Source organism: Nerophis lumbriciformis, linkage group LG10, assembly GCF_033978685.3.
Source record: "Nerophis lumbriciformis linkage group LG10, RoL_Nlum_v2.1, whole genome shotgun sequence".
NCBI classification, from domain to species: Eukaryota; Metazoa; Chordata; class Actinopteri; order Syngnathiformes; family Syngnathidae; genus Nerophis; species Nerophis lumbriciformis.
The window spans coordinates 19,889,691-19,902,628 of record NC_084557.2 but is presented as its reverse complement, the minus strand read 5'-3'; the positions used below and the strand labels follow the sequence as shown (position 1 = coordinate 19,902,628).

The window sequence follows — 12,938 nt, the reverse complement described above, 5'->3', positions numbered from 1 at the left end:
GGTACGAGTTGTCTAATCACCTGTTGTCTTTAACAGTAGCGGTCAAGAACGGCAGGAGGAGGAGGAGGGCTTGGAGAGTTTGGAGATGAAGGACACGGACTGAAAAGTCGAATAGTGTAATTAGGGATGTCCGATAACGGCTTTTTGCCGATATTCCGATATTGTCCAACTCTTTAATTACCGATACCGATATCAAGCGACACCGATATAAACCGATATATGCAGTCGTGGAATTAACACATTATTATGCCTAATTTGGACAACCAGGTATGGTGAAGATAAGGTACTTTTTAAAAAAATCAATAAAATAAGATAACTAAATTAAATACATTTTCTTGAATAAAAAAGAAAGTAAAACAATATAAAAACAGTTACATAGAAACTGGTAATTAATGAAAATCAGTAAAATTAACTGTTAAAAGTTAGTACTATTAGTGGACCAGCAGCACGCACAATCATGTGTGCTTACGGACTGTATCCCTTGCAGACTGTATTGATATATATTGATATATAATGTAGGAACCAGAATATTAATAACAGAAAGAAACAACTCTTTTGTGTGAATGAGTGGGGGAGGGAGGTTTTTTGGGTTGGTGCACTAATTGTAAGTGTATCTTATGTTTTTTATGTTGATTTTGTTACGGCTCAGGCTCCTGCCAACGCCGCTCATCCGTCTGTGCGCACCTCGGGACACGCCCACTGGTGCGCACATCCAGGGACGCGCCGCGCGCGTCTCCGCCCTGCTGCAGCCACCAGCTGCAATCACTCGCTGGCAATCTGCACACCTGCGACTGATCAGAGTGAGATCAATAAAGGACCAGTGGACCCAAGGATCGTCGCGGGAACTTAGCTTTCTCATGGTGTACCGTAAGCCTTATGCGCTCTTACTATATTCGTGTTTCCTCTCCGTGCCTTGATTTGTCCCTTGTCTTCTCCCGTGTCCCCGCAGTACCCTCCGTCGCCTGCGTCTCAATTTCCCCTGGATCTCCCTCTGGACTCCGACTGCTTCCTTCGTTCCTCGACCTCTTGCTCGCCCCTGGATTCTGACGCCTCGCTCTCGCCCCGGATCAGCTGCCTGCCCCCTGGACTTCCGCGTATCTCGTTCAACACGTTGGTAACACTCACTTCAGTTAAATTCTACACATAGTCTTACACCATTCCCTTTTGTATTCTAGTTCACACTCCATTTCCTTAGTTTAGTAATATTGTTTATTATTATTTATATATATATATATGTTGACTATATATATATAATAAATAATTGTATATACCGCCCCCTGGTGTCTGTTTGCCGTCACCCCCTCTCAGTAAACATAACAGTAAGTTCCCGCCAAAATTATTAAAGGACCTGACGGCACAGTTCCTTAGCCCCGCCCCCAGTGACTTTAGTTCCGCCCCCTGTGATTTTTTTTTTTCTTTTTTCTGCCTCTTGTCCCATTCACCATGTCTTTTTCTTTTTTTCGCTCCACACCGGAGGAGTTTTCTTGTCCTGCCAACCTGTCATGGAAAGGCATGTTTAGCAGTGATGTGAGCAAGGAGGAATTTACCCGTCGCCTGGACACCCTCCTCCCACCCATAGTGACTGTTCCTCAGCCAGAGAGAAGCGTCTGGCATCCGCTTTCGGAGAGGGGGGGTAGTACTGGTGGCTGTGCTGATGGGGTGGCGCAGCTGCACCAAGACAGGCTACCCTCTGCCAGACTAATTCCACCTGTCTTCCGCTTTTCCCAGCCGCAACCACCAGTCTCCTGGCTAGCCTCCGAGCTAGCACCAGCCCCCTGGCTAGCGTCTGAGCTAGCACCTGTCCCCTGGCTAGCGTCTGAGCTAGCACCTGTCCCCTGGCTAGCGTCTGAGCTAGCACCTGTCCCCGAGCTAGCGTCTGAGCTAGCACCTGTCCCCGAGCTAGCACCTGTCCCCGAGCTAGCACTTGTCCCCGAGCTAGCGTCCGAGCTAGCACTTGTCCCCGAGCTAGCGTCAGAGCTAACACCAGTTCCTCGGCTAGCGTCAGAGCTAGCACCTGTCCCTCGGCTAGCGTCAGAGCTAGCACCTGTCCCCGAGCTAGCGTCCGAGCTAGCACCTGTCCCTCGGCTAGCGTCCGAGCTAGCACCTGTCCCTCGGCTAGCGTCCGAGCTAGCACCTGTCTCTCGGCTAGCGTCCGAGCTAGCACCTGTCCCTCGGCTAGCGTCCGAGCTAGCACCTGTCCCTCGGCTAGCGTCCGAGCTAGCACCTGTCCCTCGGCTAGCGTCCGAGCTAGCACCTGTCCCTCGGCTAGCGTCCGAGCTAGCACCTGTCCCTCGGCTAGCGTCCGAGCTAGCACCTGTCCCTCGGCTAGCGTCCGAGCTAGCACCTGTCCCTCGGCTAGCGTCCGAGCTAGCACCTGTCCCTCGGCTAGCGTCCGAACTAGCACCTGTCCCTCGGCTAGCGTCCGAGCTAGCACCTGTCCCTCGGCTAGCGTCCGAGCTAGCACCTGTCCCTCGGCTAGCGTCCGAGCTAGCACCTGTCCCTCGGCTAGCGTCCGAGCTAGCACCTGTCCCTCGGCTAGCGTCCGAGCTAGCACCTGTCCCTCGGCTAGCGTCCGAGCTAGCACCTGTCCCTCGGCTAGCGTCCGAGCTAGCACCAGCCCCTCGGCTAGCGTCCGAGCTAGCACCAGCCCCTCGGCTAGCGTCCGAGCTAGCACCAGCCCCTCGGCTAGCCTCCGAGCTAACACCAGCCCCTCGGCTAGCCTCCGAGCTAACACCAGCCCCTCGGCTAGCCTCCGAGCTAGCACCAGCCCCTCGGCTAGCGTCCGAGCTAGCACCAGCCCCTCGGCTAGCCTCCGAGCTAGCACCAACCCCTCGGCTAGTCTCCGAGCTAGCACCAGTCCCCAGGCTGGCCCCCACGTCTCCACCAGCTCCCAGGCTGGCCCCCACGTCTCCACCAGCTCCCAGGCTGGCCCCCACGTCTCCACCAGCTCCCAGGCTGGCCCCCACGTCTCCACCAGCTCCCAGGCTGGCCCCCACGTCTCCACCAGCTCCCAGGCTGGCCTCGACTCCAGCACCTCGGCCTGCTCCGCCGACTCCAGCACCTCGGCCTGCTCCGCCGACTCCAGCACCTCGGCCTGCTCCGCCGACTCCAGCACCTCGGCCTGCTCCGCCGACTCCAGCACCTCGGCCAGCTCCTCAGCTGCCCTCCTCGTCTCCGGCTTTGACGTCCGCCGCTTCCACGCCTTTGACGTCCGCCGCTTCCACGCCTTTGACGTCTGCCGCTTCCACGGCGCCGATGACGTCTGCCGCTTCCACGGCGCCGATGACGTCTGCCGCTTCCACGGCGCCGATGACGTCTGCCGCTTCCACGCCGCCGATGACGTCTGCCGCTTCCACGCCGCCGATGACGTCTTCCTCCACGCCTGCCTCGCCGATGACGTCTTCCTCCACGCCTGCCTCGCCGATGACGTCTTCCTCCACACCGCCGCCGATGTCATATCCTCGTTTCCGGCGAGACGCACCATGGCGCCAATCACGTCCACCTTCCCGACGGCCAAGATGGTGGCCGTCCCTTGGTCGCCGGCTTCAGCGGCGTTCTTCTCGCCGCCGCCATCAGACTCGTCCTCGGTGGATTCGGGGACACTGGGGCCGGCGACCCACCACCAGTTCTCCCCTCCACCCTCCCTTGTTTCGTGAGTATGTTGGACATCTGGAATCTGTCCATAGGGGGGGGATACTGTTACGGCTCAGGCTCCTGCCAACGCCGCTCATCCGTCTGTGCGCACCTCGGGACACGCCCACTGGTGCGCACATCCAGGGACGCGCCGCGCGCGTCTCCGCCCTGCTGCAGCCACCAGCTGCAATCACTCGCTGGCAATCTGCACACCTGCGACTGATCAGAGTGAGATCAATAAAGGACCAGTGGACCCAAGGATCGTCGCGGGAACTTAGCTTTCTCATGGTGTACCGTAAGCCTTATGCGCTCTTACTATATTCGTGTTTCCTCTCCGTGCCTTGATTTGTCCCTTGTCTTCTCCCGTGTCCCCGCAGTACCCTCCGTCGCCTGCGTCTCAATTTCCCCTGGATCTCCCTCTGGACTCCGACTGCTTCCTTCGTTCCTCGACCTCTTGCTCGCCCCTGGATTCTGACGCCTCGCTCTCGCCCCGGATCAGCTGCCTGCCCCCTGGACTTCCGCGTATCTCGTTCAACACGTTGGTAACACTCACTTCAGTTAAATTCTACACATAGTCTTACACCATTCCCTTTTGTATTCTAGTTCACACTCCATTTCCTTAGTTTAGTAATATTGTTTATTATTATTTATATATATATATATGTTGACTATATATATATAATAAATAATTGTATATACCGCCCCCTGGTGTCTGTTTGCCGTCACCCCCTCTCAGTAAACATAACAGATTTAATAACAAAAAAATAAAAAGTAAAATAAAATAAAAAATAAAAAACGATGCCGATAATAAAAAAAAACAATACCGATAATTTCCGATATTACATTTTAACGCATTTATCCGCCGATAATATCGGCAGGTCGATATTATCGGACATCCCTAAGTGTAATCATTGATGGTGAATAAAACCTTGTTCAACTCTGAACGCCAGACTCCTGTGAACGTGTGTGATCAGCGGAACCCGCTCGGAAGCGACTTCCACACCCATGTTCACCCCCTGGGAGGTGAGGGGAGCAATGAGCAGCAGCGTGCGCCACGCTCGGGAATCATTTGGTGATTTAACCCCCAATTCCAACCCTTGATGCTGAGTGCCAAACAGGGAGGTAACGGGTCCCATTTTTTGTAGTCTTTGGTATGACTCGGCCTCCCAGTCTCAGGGCGGACACTCTGACCACAAGGCCACAGAGCTGGTACACTGTGTGCAATGACAATAAAGAGTCTTAATTCTAATTAAAAAACAACAGCTTTTTTTTTTACGATATACTACAGAAGACAAGTCTGCAGCCATAATGTCCGACTCAACATTCCCTCGTCTGACAGACAATATGTGATCATTTGACTTTCTGTATGGCTTAGTCATGCTTTTTAGGATGATTCTTCTTTTTTTCCCCCCCAGCAACACATATCTGTTTTTTCATTTTCCTTTATAAAAAGATCTTCCTCCATGCACTGGCCTGCTGTCTCTGCATCTTGGAGTCCAGACAAACACCAGCATGCAACAGGCTTGGCTGAGAGGGATCTCTTCTTGAGCAAGACACAGTGCTGCAGGGCCCTGGGCAGTTATTGCACGCCACTATCTGATCTGCACCGGATGCAAACATAGATGCTTTGGACAAACACTCTTTATTTAATTCATGAAGGAACCAGTGAAGGTTTGGCCTGGACTTTTTACTTTGTGTGCCGTTTCAGGACCGTTTGGGAAAAGCCTTTTTTCGATGCCACCGGTGCACAAAGCAACGGAGCGTCCTTGGCTTGGCGAGGAAAAACTGGTCTTGAACCCCATCAAACAAATTTGGGACTAACTAGAACAGGGGTCGGCAACCCGCGACTCTCTTTAGCGCCGCCCTAGTGGCTCTCTGGAGCTTTTTCAAAAATGTATGGAAAATGGAAAAAGACGAGGGGAAAAAAATATATTTTTAGTTTCAATATGGTTTCTATAGGAGGACAAACATGACAAAAACCTCCCCAATTGTAATAAAGCACACTGTTTATATTAAACATGCTTCACTGATTCGAGTATTTGGCGAGCGCCGTTTTGTCCTACTAATTTTGGCGGTCCTTGAACTCACCGTAGTTTGTTTACGTGTATAACTTTGTCCGACTTTCTAGGGCGTGTTTTATGCCACTTCTTTTTCTGTCTCATTTTGTCCACCAGACTTTTAACGTTGTGTATTAATGCACAAAGGTGAGTTTTGTTGATGTTATTGACTTGTGTGGAGTGCTAATCAGACATATTTGGTCACTGCTTGACTGCAAGCTAATCGATGCTAACATGTTATTTAGGCTAGCTATATGTACATATTGCATCATTATGCCTCATTTGTAGGTATATTTGAGGTCATTTAGTTTCCTTTAAGTCATCTTAATTCAATGTATATCTCATGACACACTATCTGTATGTAATATGGCTTTTAATTTTTTGCGGCTCCAGACAGATTTGTTTTTGTATTTTTGGTCCAATATGGCTCTTTCAACATTTTGGCTTGCCGACCCCTGAACTAGAACAGACATTGTGAGCCAGGCCACAATGACCTCTGACCTCTGGATAAAACATTTATGAAGCCCATTTATTTCCAGTCGTGTGCCATCTTTCCTCTAACTACTGACGTGTAGTATAGTACAGGCGGTCTCTCATGAAGAACAAAAATAATGTTAGATTATATTTTGTTTCTGCCTCAGTGTTATTTTCTTTCACCTTTTGATCTCTTTGTGTTTCCCCTTTGATCCCTCGGCTCCCAGAGGAGGCGGCGCCACGAGGCGCTCCTGCAGCCACTTAGCAATTAGGGGTATTTACACTCCCTGGCTGCAGGGGGAGGCGAGGGAGTGACGGCCGACGTTAAGAGCATGCGGCGTGATGGACGTTTGAGTAAGGTAAGGGAAACATTTAACGTCGTAATGGAGACGCAGAAGGGATAGTGGTGGCATGTTTGGAGTCGGGTTGTACGGTATACCGGTATTGGTATAGTACCGCAATACTAATGAATAGTGATGGGTTGATGAGGCGTCATGAAGCGTTTCGACACATTGCAAAACTGTATTGATACTGTGTCGATACTGTGTCACTAAATACTGACATCTGCTGGACATTAAAAATCCCTACAGGCAACCTATGGACCGACTCAACTGACACTGATTTTATGACCTAGTACAGGGGTCACCAACCTTTTTGAAACCAAAAACTACTTCTTGGGTACTGATTAATGCAAAGGGCTACCAGTTTGATACACACTTAAATAAATAAATATATTGTCATTTGTAAGTTACACGTAAGTGTGATTTAAACAAGAATAGCTAAATAAATAAATTTATATATATAAAAAAATGGGTATTTCTGTCTGTCATTCCGTCGTACATTTTTTTTTTCCTTTTACGGAAGGTTTTTTGTAGAGAATAAATGATGAAAAAAACACTCAATTGAACGGTTTAAAAGAGGAGAAAACACGAAAAAAATTAAAATAAAATTTTGAAACATAGTTTATCTTCAATTTCGACTCTTTAAAATTCAAAATTCAACCGACAAAAAGAAGAGAAAAACTAGCAAATTTCAATCTTTTTGAAAAAATTAAAAAAATAATTTATGGAACATCATTAGTAATTTTTCCTGATTAAGATACATTTTAGAATTTTGATGACATGTTTTAAATTGGTTAAAATCCAATCTGCACTTTGTTAGAATATTTAACAAATTGGACCAAGCTATATTTCTCACAAAGACAAATCAGTATTTCTTCTAGATTTTCCAGAACAAAATTTTTTTAAAGAAATTCAAAATACTTTGAAATAAGATTTAAATTTGATTCTACAGATTTTCTAGATTTGCCAGAATAATTTTTTTGAATTTTAATCATGGTAAGTTTGAAGAAATATTTCACAAATATTCTTCTTCGAAAAACCAGAAGCTAAAATATTTATTACTCTTTACAATAAAAAAAAACTAAAATTTACTTGAAATTTTTTTTAAATTGTCAGGACAGAAGAGGAAGAAATTTAAAAGGTAAAAAGGTATATTTGTTTAAAAATCCTAAAATCATTTTTAAGGTTGTATTTTTTCTCTAAAATTGTATTTCTAAAAGTAATAAGAAGCAAAGTAAAAAATAAATGAATTTATTTAAACAAGTGAAGACCCATCCATCCATCCATTTTCTACCGCTTATTCCAAGTGAAGACCTAGTCTTTAAAATATTTTCTTGGATTTTCAAATTCTATTTGAGTTTTGTCTCTTTTAGAATTAAAAATGTCGAGCAAAGCGAGACCAGCTTGCTAGTAAATAAATACAATTTAAAAAATAGAGGCAGCTCACTGGTAAGTGCTGCTCTTTGAGCTATTTTTAGAACAGGCCAGCGGGCGACTGATCTGGTCCTTACGGGCTACCTGGTGACCGCGGGCACCGCGTTGGTGACCCCTGCCCTAGTATATACAATAAAATAAACCAAGTCATTGTATTTCATTTAGGATTATTTCATATCTTCATTTAAATAAAAATATATTTTTATCTTTTTTAGATACAGTCAATAAATAATGTGAACATGTATCATAACATGGACATCTAAGAGAACGTGTTGTGGATGATTGTGGACTGGGAATTTTTTTAATTTAATTTTTTTACACATTTTTATTAAAAAAAAAAAAAAAAAAAGAAGTTTTTCCGACGTATTACATTTTAGACGATTTCTCTTAGTTATTATTTCTCCGGCTGTAGAGAAGACACGCTCACAGGGCACAGAGGAGGCGTCAGTGCGACACAGTTTGCGTATCGATCACGTGACCAAAACAGCTCATGATCGGTCACGTGACTTTCTAAAAGCGGTACGCGCACCGACACAGGGTTTTGCTCTATGAGCGCGACGCATGCGCCGATGCATCGGTGTTGCCGGACCCATCACTACTAATGAATCATATTCGGTACTATACCGCCTCTAAGAAGTACCGGTGCACAAGGCCCCCCCGCGCCTCCGTTGTTGTCACATCGTGTCATTGCTGGTTTTAAGAGCAAAGGAGCATGTTCGGCAGCGCACAATCACGGAGTACTTACAAGCAGACACAGTGTGTAGACAGAAAAGGGAGAACGGACGCATTTTGGCTTAAAAACTAACAATAAAGGTGAATTTCTAACACTGAAACGCCCTCAGGAAGTGGTGCTTTAAGACATGGTGAGCAAGCTAGCGGCTAAAGTCCAGTGTTTTAGCTACTTCTAAATCACTAATCCTTGCCTCCATGGCGACAAATAAAGTATGTTTCTTACAAGTATCATCTCTGCAGGACGAGGAATAGCTAAACATGCTTCGCTACACACCGTAGCTCACCGGCATCAAAATGTAAACAAACCCCATTGGTGGATCTACACCTGACATCCACTGTAATGATACCAAGTACAGTAGCGTATCTAGTCGACACACCAAACTATGATTACGTCGATATTTTTTGGCATCAAAAAAAAGGTATTTTGTTTTTTTTTAAATGTATATTATGTTTATAAACTCAGGAAATATGTCCCTGGACACATGAGGACTTTGAATATGACCAATGTATGATCCTGTAAAGACTTGGTATCGGATTGATACCCAAATGTGTGGTATCATCCAAAACTAATGTAAAGTATCCAAACAGTATACTATGTAGATAGAACATGTTAAAAGCGAAAGTAAGCAGATATTAACAGTAGATGAACAAGTAGATTAATAATTCATTTTCTACCGCTTGTCCTTAATAATTTTGACAAAATAATAGGACAAACTTGCAATGAGAAACATATATTTAATGTACCGTAAGATTTTTTGTTAAAATAAAGCCAATAATGCAATTTTTTGTGGTCCCTTTTATGGAGTAAAGTACCAAAAAGTATCGAAATAATTTAGGTATTGGTATCAGGACAACACTAGTACAAACCCCGTTTCCATATGAGTTGGGAAATTGTGTTGGATGTAAATATAAACGGAATACAATGATTTGCAAATCCTTTTCAAGCCACATTCAAATGAATGCACTATAAAGACCAGATATTTGATGTTCAAACTCATAAACTTTATTTTTTTTTTGCAAATAATAATTAACTTAGAATTTCATGGCTTCACAGATGTGTAAGTTACCCATGTCTTGGGCACTAATACACCCCCATACCATCACAGATGCTGACTTTTCAACTTTGCACCTATAACAATCTGGATGGTTCTTTTCCTCTTTGGTCCGGAGGACACGACGTCCACAGTTTCCAAAAACAATTTGAAACGTGGACTCGTCAGACCACAGAACACTTTTCCACTTTGTATCAGTCCATCTTAGATGAGCTCAGGCCCAGCAAAGCCGACGGTGTTTCTGGGTGTTGTTGATAAACGGTTTTTGCCTTGCATAGGAGAGTTTTAACTTGCACTTACAGATGTAGCGACCAACTGTAGTTACTGACAGTGGGTTTCTGAAGTGTTCCTGAGCCCATGTGGTGATATCCTTTACACACTGTCGCTTGATGATGCAGTACAGCCTGAGGGATCGAAGGTCACGGGCTTAGCTGCTTACATGCAGGGATTTCTCCAGATTCTCTGAACCCTTTGATGATATTACGGACCGTAGATGGTGAAATCCCTAAATTCCTTGCAATAGCTGGTTGAGAAAGGTTTTTCTTAAACTGTTCAACAATTTGCTCACGCATTTGTTGACAAAGTGGTGACCCTCACCCCATCCTTGTCTGTGAATGACTGAGCATTTCATGGAATCTACCTTTATACCCAATCATGGCACCCACCCGTTCCCAATTTGCCTGTCCACCTGTGGGATGTTCCAAATAAGTGTTTGATGAGCATTCCTCAACTTTATCAGTATTTATTGCCACCTATCCCAACTTCTTTGTCACGTGTTGCTGGCATCAAATTCTAAAGTTAATGATTATTTGAAAACCAAAAAAATGTTTATCAGTTTGAACATCAAATATGTTGTCTTTGTTGCATATTCAACTGAATATGAGTTGAAAAGGATTTGCAAATCATTGTATTCCCTTTATATTTACATCTAACACAATTTCCCAACTCATATGGAAACGGGGTTTGTACAAAGTCATCGTAAAAGTTGAAGATGAAGTTGATTTTTTGACACTAAGTTCAGTGACACTAGCAAAACACTAAAATAGAAGTTGAAATGGTGAAAGTGATGAGACAAGAATCTCCTGATAAAATCTTAAAAATGCACAGAAAAGAAATAAGGCAATTAATCTCAAACCATTTTCTAGAAGGGGAGTGATGTCAAGTACAAGTGTGGGTAAATGGAGAGGAATACCTGTAGGAGCCAAGCTGGAAGAAATAAAGGAGGAAATCAAAGGAGGACGTGCCACTGAAATAAAGAGGCTGTTTAGGATAGGATAGCACTTTATTTTTTTGTGTTTAGAGAGGAAAAAAAAAAAAAAAAGTGTCATTGTTGTTGCATTTTGAGTAAGAAGTAATGCCAAGACGCATCATGACAGGATATGTGAACTACACCAGTGTTTTTCAACCACTGTGCCGCGGCACACTAGTGTGCCGTGAGATACAGTCTGGTGTGCTGTGGGAGATTGTCTAATTTCACCTATTTGGGCGAAAAATATTTTTTTGCAAACCAGTATTTGTAGTCTGCAAATGATGTGTTGTTGTTGAGTGTCTGTGCTGTCTAGAGCTCGGCAGAGTAAGTAGGTGGCAGCCGGTGCTAATTGCTTTGTAGACGTCGTAAACAGCGGGAGGCAGTGTGAAGGTAAAATTGTGTCTAATGCTTAAACCAAAAATAAACAAAAGGTGAGTGCCCCTAAGAAAAGGCATTGAAGCTTAGGGAAGGCTATGCAGAAGGAAACAAAAACAGAATGCTGGACGACAGCAAAGACTTACTGCGTACGCAATGTACAACCGAACATGACATGACAATCAACAATGTCCCCACAAGGAAGTATAAAAGCAACTGAAATATTCTTGATTGCTAAAACAAAGTAGATGCGGGAAATATCGCTCAAAGGAAGACATGAAACTGCTACAGGAAAATACCAAAAAAAGAGAAAAAGTCACCATAATAGGAGCGCAAGACACGAACTAAAACACTACACAAAGGAAAACCGCAAAAAACTCAAAATAAGTCAGGGTGTGATGTGACAGGTGGTGACAGTACACCTACTTTGAGACAAGAGCTATATTGACGCATGCTTGGTTATGGTTTAAAGTCATATCCAACAATTGCGACAACGACTTTTTACTGTCAACTGAGTTTTGTTTTTGAATGATTTCTGCTGGTGGTGTGCCTCCACATTTTTTCAAAGCAAAAAATGTGCCTTGGCTCAAAAAAAGTTGAAAAACACTGAACTAGACCTTATGTTCCACTGCCAGCACGCTTGGTATAACAGCCAAAGATATGGACATACAGCTCGAATGTGTAGAGTTAAACAAAGTTGTGGAAAAATGTGGAGAACACCAATATGGAGAATGTCACTGTAAAATGTTGTAACTGTGGGGGAACTCATTCAGCAGCGTATGTGGGTTGTGTACATTTACTCTGAAATATGATACATTTTTAGTCTACTTTATACCTTTTTGTTTTCGCCCTCTTTCTGTGCCCTTGTGTGCACAATCCTTTCCATCCTTATCCTTTCCATCCAGCTACTGTGTGGAACAATGTCCCTTGTGGATCATTAATGTTTGTCTAAGTCTAAGTCTAAGAAAGCATACATTAGAAGTCCAGAAAATTTAATGTAGGGCGAAATATCACATATGCATATAGAGTTAAAGTACGGAAACCATGCAAAGTTATAAAAACATCCAAATACGAACACAGGACAGCAGTCAGCAATTTTTAGGAGTATGTACGGATAAAATTGTCATTTTTGTTTCGCATGTCAACTGTACATAACAACAAAAAATTGAAATACTGAAAATATTTGTCAAAGCGGCGGCAAAGTTCTTAGATTTAAAGATTTATCATGGCAAAAAGGACATGAGGGATTACAGCAGGCGGTGGCGCGGTTGGGAGAGTGGCTGTCCCAGCAACCTGAGGGTTCCTAGTTCGATCCCCACCTTCTATCAACCTCGTCACGTGCGTTGTGACCTTGAGCAAGACACTTCACCCTTAATCCTGATGGGTTGTAGTTAGGGCCTTGCATGGCAGCTCCCGCCATCAGTGTGTGAATGTGTGTGTGAATGGGTGATTGTGGAAATAGTGTCAAAGCGCTTTGAGTACCTTGAAGGTAGAAAAGCGCTATACAAGTATTACCCATTTACCATGGAGTGGGAGCTTGATGTGAGGTTAATGTATAGCACAGGGTAGTGGGAATATTTAACATTTGAAT

The 12,938-nt window shown here is 44.5% G+C and overlaps 2 protein-coding genes across 2 annotated transcripts in view; both read left to right on the top strand.

Annotated features, from left to right (window-relative positions):
* The first annotated feature begins 3,307 nt into the window (after window positions 1-3,307).
* Window positions 3,308-4,359, top strand: LOC133612151 (uncharacterized). The gene is made up of 2 exons (XM_061969316.1): window positions 3,308-3,928; window positions 4,011-4,359. Exons 1-2 carry the CDS (start codon window positions 3,310-3,312, stop codon window positions 4,106-4,108), a joined length of 717 nt encoding a protein of 238 aa, XP_061825300.1. The 5' UTR covers window positions 3,308-3,309; the 3' UTR covers window positions 4,109-4,359.
* Window positions 4,360-6,427: 2,068 nt separating this feature from the next.
* The window catches only part of LOC133612574 (neural-cadherin-like), a 347,009-nt gene continuing 340,498 nt past the window's right edge, over window positions 6,428-12,938 (top strand). The window contains exon 1 of the mRNA XM_061970110.1: window positions 6,428-6,523. The gene's annotated coding sequence lies outside the window, so the exon portion shown is untranslated. The remainder of the gene's footprint in view (window positions 6,524-12,938) is intronic.